This window comes from Cnephaeus nilssonii (genome assembly GCF_951640355.1).
Source record: "Cnephaeus nilssonii genome assembly, chromosome: 9".
In the NCBI taxonomy this organism is placed as follows: domain Eukaryota; kingdom Metazoa; phylum Chordata; class Mammalia; order Chiroptera; family Vespertilionidae; genus Cnephaeus; species Cnephaeus nilssonii.
The window spans coordinates 83,673,834-83,695,936 of NC_137080.1; the positions used below are offsets into that span (position 1 = coordinate 83,673,834).

Consider the following 22,103-nt stretch of genomic DNA (forward strand, 5'->3'; position numbering starts at 1 on the left):
TTTTGAAACTACAACTGGAAAACAGAGCGCACACCGTCCAGAACCACCGGAAAGCTGGCAGAGTGGAAAACCTACAAATAGAGAAAAAAAGAGAGGGGGACGCTGAGCCTCAGGAGCTGCGGAGGTGCGGAGATCCGTGAGTGCGGAAAGGATGGGCGGCTGAGTACGCGGCAGGCTTGCTCGCAGCGCGCAGAGAGGGAGGGCAGCAGACGCTGCGTGGCTAGCTTTCTCGTTTGGGAGAAAAACAAAACCTCCCGACTGCACTGAAATCCAGCTGCGGTCGGGGAGAAACTGGGCTGTTTGGCAGCAGGCGAGGCTTGAGAGCAGCCTTCTCTCAGAGATGCCCAGCCATTAATTCGGGCATGGAGAAACCTGCCCTCTTAGGGCGGCGAGGACGGAAACCAAGTTTGTCTGCACCATTCTGAGACTCTGCCCCATCCAAGCTGAGCACAGCCCTCCCAGTCACTGGATTTCTCGTTCGGGAGAAAAACAAAACCTCGGGTCTGCACTGAAATCCAGCCCCAGCTGGGGAGAAACTGGTCTGTTAGGCAGCAGGAGAGGCTCGAAAGCTGCCTTCTCTCAGAGGCGCGCAGCCATTAATTCGGGCACGGAGAAACCGCCCCTCTTAGGGCGGAGCAGACGGGAAACCAAAGCTTGTCTGCGCCACCCTGAGACTCCGCCCCATCCAAGCTGAGCACAGAAGCTCTCCCAGCGGAGACACTGCTGATCCTCACAGCCAACTGGCTTGGAGATCAACTCCCGCCAGTGATACCAACAATCCCAACCACTCTGAACTCCAGTTTCTGGGGACACGCGGGGGACCCAGACGCCTACGGGACTCTCGGCCATCGGTCGGAGAGTGAGAGTGACTTTTCTGTCGGTGTGGATGACACCAGATTTCAACCACTCTCATAAGGGACACATTCAAGAGGCAGACTCAGTGAGCACCAAAGCCCTACTGTGTCTCCAGCACAGCAATTCTTCTGTTATAGACACAGCAAGCCCTCACAACCAATTGGACCGAAGGTCAATTCCTCCCAACAGCAATCAGGGCTTTTAACTACACCAAGACTTTCCACTCAGCCCACAAAGGGGAGTACCAAGAGCGACCACCTAGGGTGATTGGGGAAACTGAGCTACCGGCCCCTATAGGTCACCGACCACACAAAGCCACTCCATCAACAAAGGGAGGCAGCCAAAATGTGGAGACATCGAAGTATGTCACAAGTAGGAGAGATAGATGAAAGCAAACTAATGGACGACACAGTGTTCAGAACCATATTTATAAGGTTACTCAAGAATCTTCTAAAAACCGCTGAGAAACTTGAAGAGACCTTCAAGGACCTAAATGAGAATACCAAAAAAATGGAAAAGGACCAGTCAGAAATTATGCATACACTGTCTGAAATAAAGAATATACAGAGTAGACCACCACACCTGAAGAGTCAAACCAAAGATCTGGAATGTGAGGAAGAAAAAAACACCCAACCAGAGAGGCGGAAAGAAAGAAGAATCCAAAAGTGTGAGGATAACACAAGGAGCCTCTGGGATGGCTTTAAGCGTACCAATATCCGAATTTTTGGGGTGCCAGAAGAGAGAGAGCAAGATACTGAAAACCTATTTGAAGAAATAATGACAGAAAACTTCCCCCACCTGGTGAAAGAAATAGACTTACAGGTTCAGGAAGCGCACAGAACCCCAACCAAGAGGAATCCAAAGAGGACCACACCAAGACACATCATAATTAAAATGCCAAGGGCAAAAGATAAAGAGAGAATCTTACAAGCAGCAAGAGAAAAACAGTTAGTTACCTACAAGGGAGCACCCATACGACTGTCAGCTGATTTCTCAACAGAAACTATGCAGGCCAGACGGGAATGGCAAGAAATATTCAAAGAGATGAATAGCAAGAACCTACAACCAAGACTACTCTACCCAGCAAAGTTATCATTCAGAATTGAAGGGCAGATAAAGAGCTTCACAGGTAAGAAAAAGCTAAAGGAGTTCATCACCACCAAACCAGTATTATATGAAATGCTGAAAGGTATTCTTTAAAAAGAAGAAAAAAGTAAAGATAAAAATTATGAACAAATACATATCTATCAACAAGTGATTCTAAAAATCAAGTGAATTAAAAATCTGAGGAACAGAATAAACTGGTGAACATAATAGAATCAGAGGCATAGAATGGGAGTGGATTAATAATTCTCAGGGGGAAAGGGGTGTCTAAAATCATACACCTATGGATAAGGACAACGGGGGGGAGGAAGGATAAACAATTGTAATAATCTGAACAATAAAGATTTATTTTAAAAAAATAAAAAATAAAATAAAAGGATGATTAAAAAAAATAAAAAATAAAAATAAATAAATTACTTTTTCATCTGCAAAGTCTTTCAAAAAACCAAGAGATTATTCAATATCCCCATAGTTCTAACCAACTATAATGAAGTGAAAAACATAGAGACTGTGATAAGCTGAGTGAAGGAATGTTTCTCTCTCTCTTCTTCACAATTCCCACATTGATTTTTCACTGCTATTGCCTCAAAAATATAAATATGACATGACAAAACATTCACTAAAAGTAAGCAGCCTCAAGTCCACAAAGTCAAACAATACCTTTATTCTGGTCTGCCACAAAAAAGAGGCCCAGAGTCCTAACCTGCTGACAACTTGCTAAGAGTTGACAATTACTGAACCATCATATGAGCAGTTTCAGGACTGATATAATTACACCGTGAATTTTTTAATTGATTTTTTTAGAGAGAGGAAGGGAGAGAGTGAAACATCAATGTGAGAGTTGCCTCCCGTACACTCCCTCAACCGGGGATCGAACCGGCAACCTAGTTATGTGCCCTAACCGGGAATCGAACTGACAACGTTTTGGTGTACAGAATGAGGCTCCAATCAACTGAGCCACCCAGCCAGGGCTATGCCGTGAATTTCTTAAGCACATCTAGCACCTAACAAAAACTTGGCACATAAGGCCTCAAATATTTGCTGAATAAATGATCAGTGTATGAGTTCACACAATGAAAAATATGCTTTTATCATATTACCTGAGGGGCAGGAAGTACTAGTTTGCTTCTCTTTTTAGTAAATTCAGAAACACCACTTGTTTGAAGAATAGCTGATGGTAAATCAGATTCTTTTTTCCTTTTCAAATGCTGCTTGTCTTTTTTTCTATCTCTTCCTTCTTTTTCACTGTCATGGATCAAGGTAAAGAAGAGATTTTTAAGTTACATAAAGGCAATAACATTGAAAGCCATATAAATACTCATACATTTTGAACAAAATAATCCATTTCTAAGAAAATTACTAATTAACAAACAAAAACTATATATATTAAGTTGGTTCCTACACCATTACCTACCCACTAATTCAAGAAGAATGAGGACTTAGAATAATAATAGAATTATTAAGAAAACAGAATATATTAAGTAATTTAACTATTAACTATTAAAACTATCTATAATAATAAAAGCGTAATATGCTAATTAGACCGGACGACCTTCCGGACTAAGCCGTCACTGTGAGGGCTGAGGCAGAGGCAGCCACTGTGGTTGTGAGGGCCAAGGCAGCCAGCGTAGCTGCGAGGGCCGAGCCGCTTGCATGAATTTCGTGCATCGGGCCTCTAGTATACTATAAAGACTATAAGCTAAACGTTACATATAACATCAAAGTAACATAAAACTATTCCTATATCATATTATACTTACATAAAAATATGTTTACATAGAAAAATCATAAAGTATATAGAAAGAAAAACAATTATATAAAGGGAATAAAATTAAAATATTGTGAATTTTAAAATTTCCCTTTAAAACTTTTATTCAATTGTTTATGACTTTTTAAATTCACAAAACTTTTAAAACGAATATTTAAGTCATGACAAATTATACCAAAAAGTTATTAGGAAACTGAAAGACAGGCTCAAGGCGGACTTTTAAAGCCCAGGAATGCCTCCTCCTCTTCTGCGTGCCATCCTCTTCCCCCATCTAGTCTACTCCTTCCAAATGTTTTCATCTTTAAGCTCTTTATTTGTCAAAGCTACCTAATTTAAAAAATAAATATAATGGAGTACATCCACGAAAACCCTGTTTTACAGTGGCTAATGTCAGTTGTTTAGTAATAATTCATGCAATAGAAATAATATGTCAATCAGAAAATGAAAAACTAAAAATCTTTCACAATCATAAATGATTCTCCCCACAATTTTCAGATATAAGAATTAAAGAAATTCTAAAAATCCCTTGAAATAGGCAAAATCCTCTGCACCCTCCAACATTTTATAAATATACCTACTTATCCCCATTAAGTACAAATTTGTAGAATGCAAGACAAAAATAAATAAACCAGATATTCACAGTTTCCTTCAGGCTATTAGTAAAACAACTAAACTATTTACAAATATACATAAATCTTAAATTAAGATTGTGACTCAGTGAGTAGACAGTTCACTAAGAGCAGTGCTGACATTTCAAGAGATCCAGAGCTTTCTATGCCAAACACAGGACTGATTTTTCTCAGAAAGGTGAGCCCACTAAATAAATAAAAGCATATGTCGGCTACATTGTGCTAATAAAAATCTGACGCTGACAAGGATAATACCTGGCCCTCCATAAAATTCCTACTGTACCTTTCCATTTTCAAAATCAGAAAGGCACTTACGATCTTAGCTCGCCATCAAGATCCTGTTGTCTTAACTTCCTGAAATCTGCATCAAGAGCCTGGTAGTTTTCCTCTGAAGTATCATAGAAACCAAGAGCAGGCTTTTTTTCAAATGGGATTTCAGCATTATAATCAACTCCTCTCTTCTTTTTTCTCTTCTTCTGAATTTCTATGCCAGCTGCTCGAAGTTCTCTTCTCTTTTGGAGGGCAGCAAGACGCCTGAAGAAAAAGAACACAAGCCCACCTTAAACATCATATGCCATGGGTAAGGGATGGATTATCGAATAGCGTTAAGAAAACTAATTGGTTATTTGGGAAAGAAATAAAATCCTCACCACATACCATTCCCCAAAATAAAGTTCAGTTTCAATTTAAAGTACACACATACAAAAGCAAAAATAAAAACCAGAAGAAACTATGTGTAAATAAATATGTATCTTATCCCTGGGTGGGAATGCACTCACCAAATATAAATAAAATAAAAGGAAAAGAACAAAGGCTTTGAAACTTAATATCTCTGTAGCACTATTTTTAAAAAATCATAAAGCAAAATTAAAAAGCAAACAATAGAGAAAATATTGTAATTATTAGGAATGGTTAGATATAAAGAATTTATGCAACCCAACTGAAATAAACAATAGGAAATAAACAGTTCACTAAGGAAAAAAAATACAAATTGCTGTAATGACAAAAGGTCTACTTAACTAATACTTTTAAAGTCACAAATTAAATTAACAAGTACCATTTCTGTATTTCTAATTACTAGCATTCAGCTTTTTGTCTTGTTTTAATGGCAATGGTGCTAAAAAGCGGAGACTCTCCCACACTGGCAGTTAAGAAAGTAAATTGGTGTAGCTTTCCCCAGAAAGAATTTAGAAATATACACTAAAATACTAATGTTTTTCACATTTTTTTTAACCCAACCTTAGCCTAAGGAAATAAGTAAGAGCATGAACAAGGACTTAGCTATAAAACTGTCCTTCAAGCACTATTTGTAATGGCAGATAACCAGCATAATCTAAACATCCAACAATAAGAAACTAGTTAAATGAATTTATACATAGCTATCTATAAGACAGGATATTATACAGCGATCCATATAACATTTAAAAAGTCTTTAAATCTATTTGGGCGTGGAAAGATGCCCAAGACACACTGCCATGTAAAAATTTTCAAAGTTTACATGTTACAGAGCAACATGTAAAATTATATGTGTATCTATTAATGAATATATGTGTGGGGAGATGTGAAGGATGTCCCCCAAAATATTAACAGTGATTATCACTGGAAGTTGGAATTTTATTTAATTTTTACTTTATTTGTACTTTCTTATGATTCCATAATTTTAATGATTTAATGGTGAGAAAGTTATTCACAATATTAAAGAGGGGGATATCAATCCAGAAAAATCAATTATAGGAGCAACTTCCAGCTTGAAGAGGCTCTGTAGACCCACTCTAGCAGAACAGACAAAAATTAGTTTTAAATTTTTTATTTTAAATAATTTTAAGTCTCTGCAAAGGATCCTAAGGGGATACAGCAAATGAAGAAACATTTATTCAAGAAAACCTACTAAAACTTGGTAAGAAAAGTGAGACTCCTTCTCCTCTTCCTCCCGCCCAGCTCAGGGAGATGGAAACTCCACTGGTGTAGCCAAGAACACAGGCGTCTGAGGTCTCTTCTCCAGCTCCCAGTAGGAGGGCTTTTATTCCAGGAGCAGCATTTCTCATCCTGCCTCCAGATACCTACTGCTGAGGCTAGTCCCATCCAGAGCAGCTGAGTCCTGGCTTCCTTCTTCTGCCCAAAGGCTCTATCCTGAGTACATTGCTTCTGAGAATACTAAAGCCCCAACTGCCTCTGGCCCAGATTGTGGGATGAGGGTTCCATGCTGGGACAGGCAGGCTGAGGAAAGCTGGAGTGCTTCAGCGCCTCACCAAGCACTCAGCTCCTAAAGTAAGGATGTCACGCAGAGACAAGCACATCAGAGTGCAGTAGTAAAACAGGAACTCCAACTCACTCCACAAAGCATGGAGAAGTTAAGCCTACGGGTACTCAAAATAGTGAAAGTTGGGGTGAAGTAACTGGGAAGAAACTGTCATTGACGATAGTAGACTAAGTAGGCCCACTAGTTTGCCAGAGAGAAACAGAGAGACAGGTGGGAGAAGGCCCCCTGGGGTCAGAACAAATATCAAACCCAGAAACTATCCCTTCAAAGGAGCCCAAATTTGACTGGATCAGTTTGTGAAGTAATTTATGCCCCAAAACACTGTTGAAAACAATAAAGCAATCAGCTAGCAATTTTAGAGTTGGGTGTAGCCAGGAAAAAAGATGTCAAATAAAGTCCTGTCAAAGCCATGTTACCCCAGGGTGACTGTGGGCATACTTCAAGAGGAGTAAGATCGGAGGCTTCACATTTCTGAGATGAAGGAAGGGGAGAACAGACTTTACGAAATAGACAGTCACTAAACAAGTAAACAAACAAGTAACAATAACTAGGTGTGAGGAACACTAGTACCCAAGATTACTATAATACATCCTCTAAGTTCTACAGTTCTCAACAAAAAGTTATGAGATATGCAAAGAATCAGGAAAGCATAGTCCATACATCAGTAAATAAGCAGAAAATGTCTGTGAGAGCTACCAGATGTCATATTTAACAGACAGACTTCAAAGGAGCCATTATAAATATGTTCCAAGAACAAAAGGAAACTATGGTTAAAGAAGTAAAGAGAAGCCCTGGCCAGTGTTGTTCAGTGATTAGGGTATCGGCCCATGCACTGTTCAATTCCTGGTCAAGGGCACACATACCTCATGTACCTCAGTTCCAAGTTCCCCAGTTCTGGTCAGGGCACATGTGAATACCAATCTCTCACATCCATGTTTCTCTCTCTCTCCCCCCTCTCCTCCTTCCCTTCCACTCTCTAGAAAGCAATGGGAAAAAATATCCTTGGGTGAGGATTAATAAAAAAAGAACCACATGAAAATTCTGGAGTTAAAAAGTATAAAGCTGGAATGAAAACTTCACCAGAAGGGTTCAACAGTAGATTCAAACTGATAAAAGAATTAGCAAACTCGCTTTGGCTGGTTTGGCTCAGTGGATAGAGCGTCAGCCTTTGGACTGAAAGGTCCCAGGTTCGATTCCGGTCAGGGGCACATGCCCGGGTTGCGGGCTCGATCCCCAGTAGGGGCGGAGGGGCGGGGGGGCGGGGGGGCGGGGGGGGGGGGCATGCGGGAGGCAGCCGATCAATGATTCTCTCTCATCATTGATGTTTCTATCTCTCTCTCCCTCTCCCTTTCTCTCTGAAATCAATAAAAATATATTTTTTTAAAAAAAAAGAATTAGCAAACCAAAGATTATGCAATCTGAAGAACAGAGAAAAAAAGAATGAAGAAATATGAACAGAGCCTCACAGAAATGTGGAATACCATTAAGTGCACCAACATATACACAAAAGGAGTAACAAAAGAAGAGAGGAAAAAAGGGAGAAAAATACTTCAAGAAGTAATGAATAAAAATTTCCCAATTTTACTGAAAACCATTAACCTACACATTCATAAAATTCAAAACTCTACGATAAACATAACAAAGAAATCCACAAACAATCATATTTAAAACATGCTAAAAGCCAAAGGAGAAAATCTTGAAAGCAGCAAGAGAGAGAAATGACTCAACACTTACAAGTGAACCTTAATAAAATTAACAGCTGACTTCTCATCAAAACAATATATATAGGCCCTAACCAGTGTGGCTCAGTTGGTTGGGTGTTGACAGTGCATGGAAAGGTTGCCGGTTGAATCCCTAGTAGGGGGCATGCAAGAGGCAACCGATCAGATGTTTCTCCCAATCCCTCTCCCTTCCTCTCTTTCTAAGAATTAATTAAAAAACAAAAACACTATACATAGTTTGATCTAATCTTATATAAATGTTGTTTTGTGTGTATATACACATAAATATACATGTATATTAAAAAAGGTTTTAATAATCCACATATGTAACCTGTATGTTCATGTAGACTAATGTCACCCCGATAAAATCCTATTAAAAAAAAAAAAAAAGGTTTCAAAGGACACATTTCAAAAGTTAAAATAACTTCATTCTTGCCAAAACCGGTTTGGCTCAGTGGATAGAACGTCGGCCTGCGGATTCAAGGGTCCCGGGTTCAATTCCGGTCAAGGGCATGTACCTTGGTTGCGGGCACATCCCCAGTAGGGGGTGTGCAAGAGGCAGCTGATCGATGTTTCTCTCTCATCGATGTTTCTAACTCTCTATCCCTCTCTCTTCCTCTCTGTAAAAAATCAATAAAATATATAAAATTAAAAAAATAAAAAAATAACTTCATTCTTTAAATCAGGGATGGGTAACCTTTTTTCTTCTGCCAAGGGCCATTTGGACATTTATAACATCATTCGTGGGCCATACAAAATTATCAACTTAAAATTAGCCTGCTGTATTTGGTCAAACATTTAATTAACTCACCCCTAACGCCTTAGTAGGGCCAGACCAAATGATTTTGCGGGCCTTATATGGCCCACAGACCAGGTGCTCCCCTTCCCCTGCTTTAAATAAAGGAAATAAAGACTTCAAACGACATTAGAAAACCTCTGCAATATAATATTAAGTGAATATAGCCAAGCTCTATAGCATTATATCAACCATGCCCCAAAAATAAAATAGAACAATACTGAAGGAAAAATGTATTATTTTTGTAATCAATAAAAAGCTTTAAGTTATAAAACAGATGAGTAACTTAGCATTTAAATAGCCCTGCACTGCATTTTGCATACAGACCTAGTCTAGTCCAGCGATTTTCAGCCAGTGTGCAGCAAGAATTTTTAGAATATGCATTACCTGACTACTTAGTCAGGGGCACTGACCTCTTTTCCCTTAGATTGTCAAATTTAAAAAATGACACCAGCCAACACAATAACAGCCATCTGGTGTGAATGAATCAAAATTATACCTATTTTTTTTGGTCAGATTGACAAAAAAATATATTTTTTGGTATGTCACAAAATTTTAATAGTTTATGTGTGCTATGAGATGAAAAAGGTTGAAAATCTCTGATATACCAGTACATGCAAAATAAATTATAAAGATGTGTAGACCATCTAAAAAAATCTACACCAGGAATCAAACAGTGACCTCCTAGTTCATAGGTCAACACTCAACCACCGAGCCATGCCGGCTGAGCTAAAGCTGAAAATTTTTAATTAAAGCAAGCAATGTCAGCCATAATTGGAGATTTTTCATATATGCACTTGCCACATCCTGGGCCCAATCCCCATGGTTAAAAGGCTCAAAAAAATTTGTTTCCCAACCAACCATGGACAAAAATGGAAAAGTGATTTTTTTCAACCTTACTCAAATTATTTAACCCTAATAAATGTACAGAAATGTGGCTGAGGCTGGGCAGAAATTTTAGTACCTCCCCTTGGTTTTTGCTTACTGTCTCAGCCCAGTCATTCTCCCATCATAAGTAACTATTCTGGGCTAGTGACTAGCCAGCTATGCCAACAAGCATCCTCAAGCATGAAATAATCCTCCATCCCAGGATCTGGCACTACAAAGCCATTATTGGGGAAACCATCAACACAATGCTAGTCATTAGGTAAGGAAGCATTTCCTGGTTTGGGGACCATAATAGGCAGCTGTGTAGGCTAGGGAAGTTATTACAATGCCTAAACTCCAAAAGCTAATAAGCATTATAAGTTCAGGTCTTCCCTTTATCCACTTCTGGGCTATTAGGAATGATGTCAATCATGGCTCTAATCAAAAGGAAAAAGGAAGGGGAAAGTGGAGAAAACCTTGAATAGAGGACAACACTAAACTCACTTTTTAAATAAAAATTTCTGTGAAAGTCTAAAACATGGTTTAAGGATCATTAACTCCCTCTAAGTTCAGTCAAGTTTCCTGTTTTAAGTCAGTGCCTGCCCAAAACCAATCAAGGAGAGTAACTAACTGGCAATCATGCAAAAGTCATATAGCCTGTGTGTCCTCCAGCCATCTGACTCCAAGATGGCTACAACAAAGAAGCACTCCTGTGCTAACAGAAAAATCCAACATGCTGAGTAGACTACCTGGGCATTACTTCTGCCAAATCTTACCAAAAAAAATTTTAATGTCTTTTTTTTCTATATTCTGAAATGATTAGGGGGAAAAGTAAGATGTTTCCAAAGCAATAAAGAATATTACCAAAACTAGAATTGAACAATTCAAATTATTACTCATCAACAGGGTTGGATAAATCATGCAGTTATATCAGACTAAGGCTGCACAGACTAATTGTTCAACTATGAATGGAAACAACCATACCTTGCTTCTTCCAACTGTTTCTCTCTTGCTTTCCTCTTGGCCTTCTTTCCCTGAGTATTAGCCAGGCGGGCTCTAGCTTCAGAAAGCATCTCAAGTTCATCTACAAAAATAAAGAGAAAAACTAAGTTCTTCTCCAATAGAAGCAAGGCATGTGAGAGACATACTCTAGTGCTTAAGATGAGAAAAAACATCTCCTATAAATAAATACAACAATTCCTACATAACAGGTATTTTGAGAAGAGCTAAGTAAAATGAAATCAGAAAAAGCATCTAGCAAATTTTCATTAAAAAGTGGCTATAATTATCATATCCTTCATTATCATCTACCTGGCAAAGCACAAATTGTGAAATACTGCAGAACTACTATCCTACCTAATAAAAGGGTAATATGCAAATTGACCGCACCTTCGCTATGCCAAAGCCACGCCCACCAGCCATGCCCACCAGCCCATCAGAGCAAGTATGCAAATAAACCCGACCAAGATGCCGGTTAATTTGCATACATAGGCGCCCTGAGCGGACCCCCTGCAATGGATCACAGGGAGCTGGGGTCCGCTCTGGAACCAGGCCAAAAACCTCCAGCGGAGGCTTTTGGCCTGGTGTCGAAGCAGACCCCCTGCAATCGATAGCAGGGAGCTGGGTGTCCACTATGGCACCAGACCAAAAGCCTCCGCACTCTTCCCCCACAAACTTCAAAAAGTTGGGTCGGCTTCCTTTCCAGGGAACTAGGATTGATTTGGGGGTCCCAGATACACTGGACCTGGTCACTGTGGAGCGATCTACCTGCTCAAATGACAGGGGCAGGATGAGACAGAGGATGTATTTGAGTTTTGTTCTGTTTTTCCAAAATTGCCTGTTACAAACACTTCTGCAGCAGTCCTCAATTGTACTCGAAGTACTGTATTTCCTCCATTTGTACGCATACTCCTTTCTTCAAATTTTAACATTTTTGAAACCAGGATACATTTTAACAGAGAGGTTAAAAGGACTTGCTAGCTGCTAGGCATCTACTTGGGTATCTAGTTATATACAGAGCCAGGGTCCTACTGAAGGCTCAACCAAGTGGGCAGGGACTGGCAAGCGGGCTGAACTCTGCAAGGTTCCTGGTGGCCAAGGGTGCAGAGCGGGAGTGTGGGCGTGTGGGTGTGTGCATGAGCGTGGACCCGAGTGACACACACTCACACACCCGCACCCACACAGGGTCCTCAGCGTGCCACCCACGCCTCCCTGGACCTCACCCTCCAGCCCAGATCCTCCTGATCCCGCCTCCCCTTGGAGCGGGCGGGAGTCAGTCTGGGAAAACTTTCTCAGACTTGCTTGGTGCTGGGACTGGATGCATCCGAGCTCATGGAAGGCTCCACGGAGGTTTCTGGTGGCCAAGGGTGCAGAGCGGGAGTGAGGGCGTGTGGGTTGTATGCATAAGCGTGGACCCGAGAGACACACACTAACAGGCCCGCACCCACACAAGGCCCTCAACTGCGTCACCCACATTTCCCTGGACTTCACCCTCCAGCCCGGATCCTCCAGGTCCTGCGCCCTGGGGTCACTCAAGTTCAGCAAGAGTTTGCGATTTGCCCAAGGTGCGTTGAACAGTTTTCTCTTAACCCATTTGTGGGAGTGTAATCTGATTTAAAACCAATGGACTAAACAAACAGAAGCACTTTCTAGAAAGTCAATTTAGAAATGTGGATCAAAATTCAAGTGAATTACTTTGGGCCAGGAGTTCCATGTCTGTGAATGTGTCCTAAGTAAACAGTCAAATAAGCAATTATGTTTACTGTAATTGTTGATGCCAGGGGAAACCAGAAGCAACCTGCCCCACAATAAAGGGTTAGTGAAGTAAACCATAGTAATGTCAAACAGTCAGGGATAACACTGTAGCCATTAAAAATTATGTCTGTACGTCCAATTCGTTGACATGAAAAGAAGGCCATAGCCAAATATTTAGTGGAGGGCAGGGGAAGCTCAGAAGAGGGCATGTATATTTATATGTATGTATATTTTATATGTCAGGGAAATAATAGTTTTAAAAACAGTGATTCTTCCTGAGCTCTGCAATTGTGAGTGTTAGCAAATTGTGTTTCAGGTGTGACAGGTGTCCTCTGGTGTCCCATACACACAGACATTCTTGCCTGTGGGACAGCCTGAACCTTTGCCGCACCTGCCCCTCTCTGCTGTGGCAACAGCCCAATCAGACATTCCCTTTTATAGGGCTGGTTTCCTTTTCTCCTTTGCCCAAACCATGCCTTTCCAACAAAAGAATATTAACCAAGCAATCCTAACAGCAAGTTTTGTTGCCGACTGCAACTTATGCCCTTTTATGCAAATGTTGTTGCTTTCAAGCCTACCAGGTTGTATTTCAAAACTTTTCTTTTTCTGCAACTTGACCATTTTTTATTCGCTTAAAATATTCTGGAGTATTTTAAATACATATAGAAAAGTAGAGAATAATATGACAAATACTTATCTATACTAATAAAAGGGTAATATGCTAATTAGACCAGACATCCTTCTGGAAAAAGCCACGGTGGCGGGGGCCAAGGCAGAGGTGGTTAGGGGCGACCAGGCCAGCTGGGAAGGTCAGTCAGGGGTGACCAGACCGGCAGGGGAAGGCAGTTGGAGGTGACCAAGCAGGCAGATAGGTGAGCAGTTAGGAGCCAGCGGTTCCAGATAATGAGAGGGATGTCCAACTGCCGGTTTATGGGATCAGGCCTAAAACGGCAGTCGGACATCCCCTGAGGGGTCCCGGAATGAAGAGGGTGCAGGCTAGGCTGAGGAACCTCCCCCCGCCGTGCACGAATTTTGTGCACCGGGCCTCTAGTTTAATTATAAAGGAACTGATCATCTTCACTAGATACACCTTTTTTTCCTCAGAAGTATTTCTCTCCTCATTCCTGATGCCTTAGGCCAGTTCCTATACAAGGCTGTCCAATGAAATCATAAGGAACCTTTGAAAAATCTCAGATTCCAGGGTCACCCCTCCACCCTGAAATTACTGACGCGGTTATCTCCAGGGGAGGTTCTAGTACCTATATTTTTAAAAGTTCCCCATGTAACAATAATGCAGCGAGACCAGCCATTGTCAGCCTTTGGGAACCACTACCCTCAAACAAATTTTAGAAACTCAATATTCACTGAATGCTTCACAACAATCCTATAAGATAGATATAATTCTCCATCTGGCAGGAAATAGAATCAAAGCTCAAAGATATTATATGACTTGCCTAATGTCAAACAGCTAATAAATGGCAGACATAGGTCTAAAATCCAGTTCCTCTGATTCTGCATTCAATGTCTCAAGGAGTCATCCTAAATCTCCATCATAGCCTCACGGTAGTGCTTATCCGCAGATTAAATTACCTGCCTAAAATCAAAAAAGTAGTTAATAGGACTGGAGCCCATATCCTGACTTCTTGGCTCTCTCCACAGAATGGGAATAAGAATACAGGATCTCAAGGGCTTACCTCTAGCCTCCAGGCAATCTGTCCAGAAGTATTACATTGCTTAACTTACTAAATGAATTGAAAAATTAGAAGATAAAAGGGACACTGTCCAAAAATAGCAATTACTTTATAATAGAAGACTGGACACATTTAAAATGAGACAGAATAACATCAGATTGAACTGGAATTCTAAAAAGTCAGAGTTGTTTAGGAAGGAATTAAGAGAGTTAAAAAGAAGACTGAGAAGTGTGTAGATTACCAAAGAAATAAATTCCTCACAAGCATACACTTACCCTCGTCCATATCAATTGGATCAGGCCGTGCTGGTTTTGTTTCTGGATTTGGATCTATTTCTCCAGGTTTAAGTTTTCGTGGATCATCTGTTGTTTCCTCTTCATTGTCTCTTTGGGCCGCTTTATCCCTAGAAAAGAATCCAGATGGGTTAGTCATTCTACCATACCATTTAGTCTTAGAAATACCAAATTTCCTAGCATTGGAACTCTTTTCTTTCAAAAACCCCAAGGGACAGCATAGATGGACCTGGAGAGTATTATGCCAAGTGAAATAAGCCAGTCAGAGAAAGACAAGTACCATATGACTTCACTTACATGTAGAATCTAATGAACAAAGTTAACTAACAAACAAAATAGAAACAGACTTACAGATACAGAGAACAGACTGACAGCTGTCAGAAGGGAGAGGATAGAGGGGCTGGGTGAAAACTGTGAGGAGATTAAGCAGAAACAAACAAAACAAAAAAAACCCTCATAGACAGAGAAAAGTATGGTGATTACCAGGGAGAAAGGGGTTGGGGGGAGGAGCAGAGGGTAAAGGGAGGATAAATGGTGATAGAAAGAGACTTGACTTGGGGTGGTGAACATACAATACAATGTACAGATGATGTGTTGTAGAATTATACCCCTGAAACCTATGTAATTTTGTTAACCAATGTCACCCCAATACATTCAATTAAAAAAAAAGATAACCCCAATGAACAGGCATTAACAAAATAAAGCATCCCTGCTATTGCTTCACCTGAAAGAAATGGTATTAAAATTCCCTCTAATTTCAGTGTTTCCATTCACTATAAAATAGGATCCAAGCAGTCCCTTAATCACAAATGCAGTACAGTCATACAAGAAACACACACACACTATTAGGGATGAAATAAAATGTTGCAATGGTTAACTCTCAGCAGTGATTATGAGTGATTTTTATTTGTTTTACTATTTTTTCCCTAGGTTTTCTATGATGAACATGTATGGTTTGTATATTTTTAAATTATTCCTTTAAAAAGGATATAACAGAATAAATAACAATTTTGATCAACCACATGAGATTTGTTCCTTTATCTTTACTCAAATCTGTAACTAAATGTTTAAAGACAGAAAATGTTAAAATTTTATTCAGACTCATTCAGAAGATATACACACATTTTAATACTGCCTTTGGAGATCCACTTACAGAAGAAATTCATAGTGTTCCAAGCACTGGGCAGCTGTTCTTCCAATGATTGGAGCGATGGTTCTCCACTGAGTTGGCATCAACTTGGCCAAGTGTAAGAGTTTTTCCTCTTCTTCTCTGGACCATTCTGTTTTCTTAATGCTTGGATCGAGCCACTCATACCTATTAAAAATACACAATTTTATATATTAATCAGTCACCTAGCATGAATATGCTATTTACATATTAGATATACTGACTTCTAGTGTCTGAAAACAGAAGGGAACTCTCATCCTTCAATTATAAAAGCTGTTTTTTTACAACAGAATAGTCACTGCTTTTGTTTGGTGCTTTTAAATTTAAGTGAACTATTGTCATTATCTGTCTTTCCTCATGTCCCACCCAACCCACCTTTTCCATCCAGTTTATTTAGCTAGGTGAGAGGCTAGCAAATAAGATATAACCCTTACCAAATATCAGGCAGGAACTTAGCTCCACTAAGAGAAGCAGAAATCAGAACCACTTGTTCAGGTTGAGGACCATCTTCCTCTTTGAGGTCCAATCCTACATTATGAGCCTTTCCCCTGCTCAGGTGCCTAGGAAATTAGGTCCCTCTTGTACAATTCAAAATATGATCCTAGTACCACATAGGTCAAGGCTGGGGCCAGATCATCCGTGCCAAGGACACATGTAAAAAGTTTAATGTGTCCATTCCCTTCTGACTTAAAAGGAGATACGACAGGTATATGATGGGTTTTGCTATATTTTGGAGTAGCAAATACGCAAAATATCAACTGTATTATGAGTAAACTCAACTATTGTGAGCCAGTCTATAAGTTAACCATTATCTATCATTCATTTCTTTGGGAAAGAAAGTTCTATCCAACTTTTAAACTTTTGGAGCACAATCCACTTAATAAGCTGGAGTCCATCTTTATCTAAAAGTAGATTTATTTTATGCTTCACAAAGCACTCTCAAACACATTAACTCACTTTAGCCTCATATCTCCACCAGTTAGAGCCAAGTATTATTATCCCCAAATGGGATAAAACAGGGGCAGAATAGAGAATAGAAAAATGCCTTGCCTAAGCTCATAGAAAGCAAATGACAGTTAAGTCTTAAATCTAAATTCCCATCTCACCCTAGCTGGTTTGACTCAGAGGATAGGGCGTCAGACTGCGGACTAAGGGTCCCAGGTTCAATCCCGGTCAAGGGCACATGTCTGGGTTTCTGGCTCGATCCCCAATAGGGGGCGTGCAGGAGGCACCTGGTCATCGTTCTCTCTTATCATTGATGTTTCTCTCTCTCTCCCTCTCCCTTCCTGAAATCAATAAAAATATAATTAAAAAATAAATTACCATCTCCCACTTCATCTTTCTGTTATATCACTACTCCTTCTTTCTTTGGTAAGGTTCAAAGAACTGACATTTTCCTCAAATAATTAAAGTTGTTTTCTGTTTTCCATTCATTAACTGATACATACCATCTGGCTTTGCATTGCTTTGCTGATTTTCTATGCAGCAGTGAGGCAATCCTAGACCACTGGTTTTTCCCATATTTCATTACCGCTGCTTTAAGAATTTCATCCTAAAAAAAAAATTGTCAAAGAAAAACAGTATATTCAATCAAAAAATTCCAAGTGAGAAAAGACAAAATTTAAATGAACTCTAACAGGGTTTCTGGAAAGAAAAAGAAAGACACACACATACCTCCTAGATCAGTGATTTTCAACTGGTATGCCACAAGAATTTTTAAAACATGCAATACCTGACTATTTCAGTCAGGGGCCCTGACCTCTTTTTCCCATAGATTGCTAAGTAAAAAAAAATGACAATAGCCAGCATAACAATAGCTGTCTGGGGTGAATGAATAAAAATTATACTTTGTGTGTGTGTGTGTGTGTGTGTGTGTGTGTGTGTGTCAAATTGGCAAAAAATAATATAATTTTTGGTGTGCTTCAGAATTTTAGTAGTTTATATGTACCATGAGATGAAAATTGAAAATCATTGTCCTATATTTTTTTAAAAAGGTACAAAGTCCTCATTTACTATAATAATAAACAGAAAGCCAGAATCAGCCAAATGCAAGAAATTAAGAAGACACCTCTTAGAAGGACTCTCTACCCTCCCTTACACAGAACCCCAACCCACCCCATAATAAATTGGGATGGATACAGCCCAAACTGAGAAACCTTACTTTTGATAGAGACTAACAAAAAACATTCTCCAATATGTGGCTGTCATTCTCCTCAAAAGAGTACAGCTCATTCACACATTTATTCAGTCAAAAGACATTTCCTGAACACTTACCTTACACCACGTCTTGTGTACTTAGGGAAAGAGAATCCAATAGGACACGTCCAGCCCTAAGTCAAGACTCTAGTAACTCCATTATCCAATCCAGGCTTCCTGCCTCCAGTTTATGAATAGCATTTTCTCTCCAGTCCCATAACCCCCACTCTGACACTAGAATACACATCCAGGTCTAACTTGAGAATTATTTCTCTCCCACCTCACCAGTTAGCTCTCCCTCCAGCCTCTAGATATTATTTCACCAGGGTACCCATTCTGATATGGAATTCACCAATCTCAAGGGAGCCCAGCAAGAGAAACCATAGACACCAAAGATAATAAAAGCCATAGATTAATGCACTTGGGGCATTTTGCTTTTAGGATTTTTTCCACTTGAGTTATACACCTCATACATGAGCTGCTCCATCCCACCACACCTTCCCATCATCAGACTTCAAAAGACTTCAGAGCTTCGGCCACAGCAGAGGAATCCTGCTGCTACCTGATTTTGTACATCTGTCTCTCCCCCAGAAGTCATCTCTTCTCCAATTTAAACAGCCTGGTTCCCTCTGTGCAAGCTGTGAGACAAGGTTGTCTGGTGGCTGACTTTACTTGTAACTTTGTTGCAGTACTGCTAATACTTAAACGCACCTTCAACTTAGTATATACAGGCATGAGCAAAAATAGGTTTACAGTTGTAACACAAATAAGTAGTACAATAATTAATAATAATACAAGAATAAACTGTTTTGTGTACTCACAGCTGTAAACCTACTTTTGCCCACCCCTGTTTAGCAGTTTTCTACCCTACTAGATTCATTCCATATTTTACTAAGCAACCTACTTCATGTTGGTTACTGTCCTAGGTTCTAGGGAGACCAAGATCTGGTCCTCTTGCAATGCTGTCTGCTGGGGGAAAGAAATAGCAACTAGCACTTACTGAAAGAATACTAATTATCATCCTCATTAGAAAAAAATGAGAAAACTGAGATTCTGAGAGGTTAAGAAACTGAGAAGGATGTGATGCCTGCAAAAGGTCAAAGCAAGCTATAACAAATGGATGAAAAGAGGAGCGATGGGAACTCTGGGGGTAGAACTAATTTTTTACAGGAAAATGGGCAAAAATTCCAAGAAGAGTTTCTGAATTGGATCTTGAAGGATGGTCGGAAAGAGGCCAAGCAGGAGGAGGATAGTTAAAGAAAGCACAAGATATAGAAATACACAGGTCCTGAAAAGATATGATGTGCTCCAGGAACGGGCCAATTTAGTGCACTCTGAACACGAACTGCACTGATGTCTCGCTTCTATTTTACTCTCCCTCTACGGGCTCACCATTGGCATTATCCACTACATTTCTGCAAGCAACGAAACTACTGTAATCAGTTTATACCATCTGCCTTCTTTCCAGGCTGAGGAATGACAGGATGAGACACGCCTTGGGATCTGTCGGGAGGAGTGACAAAGCTATCCCTTGGTAACAGGTAACAAGAGGGCTAAACGGGCTCTTCAAACCTGGCACTCAAGCCGCTTCCCCTCTGCACGGAAGTCAAAACAGAAACAAAGTTGTGGCCACAGCACTTCTTTATTTTTGAGTATCAAAGAAAGGCACGGTGCCCGGGCTGAGGGTGCCCCCAGAAGACCAACTCTCGCTGATGTCCTATCTCCCCCTCCATACTGAGTTCCGTGGGGAGGAGGTGGGGGGTGAGGGGGGGTGCATCCTCTACTCAACGAATGTTCACTGGGGGCCTAACAAGTGCCTGGCAGGTAACCAGGTGTTTACATCACAGCCCCTGTCCCGGAGGTGCTCAGATAACGCAGGGTCGGGGACGGGAAAGGCGCGGAGGGTCCGCCCGGAGCTGCCCCCACGCAGACCCTGCAAGGTATCCGCGCCTCCGCGACCTCCACGCGCGTGCGCACAAGCTGCCGGAGGGGGCGAAGGGCAGCGGACGGCGGGAAAGGGGGACTTACCTCGGTATTCCTCCACACGCCCCCTTTAATCATAATTCGAGGCATCTTGGCGGCCGGGTGTCTCGGCAAGTGGCCGAGAGGAGCTTCAGAGAAGTAGCAACGGCGCTGCGGCCACGAGACTCCAAGCCTCCACTTTCTCCAGGCGCGACCTTCTGCTACATAAAGATCTGCGCAGGCGCCAGGCGGTGGGCGGGGCAGCAAGTAGCAAGTATCGCGAGAACTCGGGTGGCTGAAAGGGAAGTCAGAGCCTTGTTAAAGCGGCTGTCCGGGAGGACGACCGAAAACCGTGAGACCGCCCTGGCTGAAGCGCAGGACGCCGCGCGCACAACCAAAACTGATTGGAGGAAAACCCGGAGGTCGCGAAATGTCAGCCGCGGCTCTCAGCAAGGAACGTAGAGGTGGATTGGTCGTGACGTCATCTAGTGGCAGAGAGTGGGAACATCACGCGCGTGGAGTTTCAGCCCAGTCGGTTTAAAAGGAGCTTTGTTAATTATAAATTTAGCACTTTCATAGGCATTTAACTAATAGGAATTTACGCACAGAATACTCAGAAACAGGCAGTCGCTTATTTAAGCCTAAATTTCCTAACCTGCAGAGATAATAGTACCAACCTCATAGGGTTGTCCTCAGGATTAAATCTTATAAACCAAGCACAGCATCTGATACATAATAACTGCTAAAAAAAAAAAAAAAAAGTGATAGCTGTAGCCCAGCCGGTGTGGCTCAGTGGTTGCAGTCCACCCCTGAACCTAGAGGTCATGGTTCAATTCCCATTCAGGGCACATGCCCGGTTTCAGGCTGAATTCCCAGTAGGGAGCGTGCAGGAGGCAGCCGATCAATAATACTCTCTCTCTCTCTCTCTCTCTCTCTCTCTCCCTCCCTCCCTCCCTCCCTCTCCCCCTCCCTCTCCCTTTCTCTCTCTATAGTCAATAAAAACACATTTTAAAAAAGAACGGTTCAATTCCCATTCTTGTTTGGGAATTGAACGGTTCAATTCCCATTCTTGTTTGGGAATTGAACGGTTGTTTGTTTTTTAATGGCAACCTTCGGTGATCAGTGGTTGTGCCAGAAACCCCCTGTAGGATGTGTGACCTTTACCTCTTGTCCACTCCATCCCTAACATCCACTCGGTTGCTTTGTGTCTCTCTCACACACACAGACTGGTCATGTGATTGATCTGATCAAAACTGAGCCAATTAAGTCTCCTCCCAGGAATTTTGACACTGGAACCTGGAAGAGGCCAGTCGCTCTGCTGGCCTATGAATCTCTACTATGTGACACCCAGGAGTTGTCTGCCGCAATATTTTGGACTATGTCGACTAAGAAGGGAAGACAGCAAGAGCCAGATGCATTGAGAGGAGCAGAAAGGAGAGTACAGAGACAAAGGCAGGTCCTGGCCGTGTGGGAGTCCCTGGTTGCATGCCTGTTCTGAGTTCAATGATTAGTTCCCCTTTCGGCTTTAGCCCGTTGGAGTTGGGTTTCTATTATTCGTAAGCAAGATTCCTAACAAACCCAGTCCTCTCTCAAGACCCATTTCAGATCTAACATCCAAGATGATGGCTTCTCCGTCCCACTCAGGACCACCTCTACCCTATGTCACTAGAAAAGGTGCCCCTTCTTCAAGGCAAGTAAGTTATTGACACCTACTGGAAAATTGTCACAAAATATTGTTTTGAGAACAGGACACTCTTATTACAAGAAAATTGGATCTACCATATCTACAATGTGAACTGTGTCCCCTAGAGGCACCCACTTCCTCATTCACCCAAATATGTTCCTCAGAACACTGGGATACTCCATTAAAAATAAACAAGTCTTGCCCTAGCCGGTTTGAATCAGTGGTCAGCCTGCTGACCAAAGGGTCTGGGGTTTGATTCCAGTCAAGGGCACGTACTTCAGTTGCAGGCTTCTTTGCCGCCCAGGTCGGGGCGCGTGCAGGAGGCAACCAATGTGTTTCTCTCACATCGATATTT

At 41.2% G+C, this 22,103-nt stretch overlaps 1 protein-coding gene across 1 annotated transcript in view; it reads right to left on the reverse strand.

Moving 5' to 3' along the window:
- CDC5L (cell division cycle 5 like) overlaps window positions 1–20,302 on the reverse strand; it is a 68,759-nt gene extending 48,457 nt beyond the window's left edge. Inside the window, exons 1-7 of the mRNA XM_079780449.1 lie at window positions 20,131–20,302; window positions 17,355–17,458; window positions 15,892–16,053; window positions 14,721–14,848; window positions 10,985–11,084; window positions 4,672–4,890; window positions 3,060–3,204 (exon numbers count right to left, since the gene is read on the reverse strand). Of these exons, the coding sequence (XP_079636575.1) occupies window positions 3,060–3,204; window positions 4,672–4,890; window positions 10,985–11,084; window positions 14,721–14,848; window positions 15,892–16,053; window positions 17,355–17,458; window positions 20,131–20,175 (903 nt within the window). The 5' untranslated portion in view covers window positions 20,176–20,302. The remainder of the gene's footprint in view (window positions 1–3,059; window positions 3,205–4,671; window positions 4,891–10,984; window positions 11,085–14,720; window positions 14,849–15,891; window positions 16,054–17,354; window positions 17,459–20,130) is intronic.
- Between the last annotated feature and the right edge of the window lie 1,801 nt (window positions 20,303–22,103).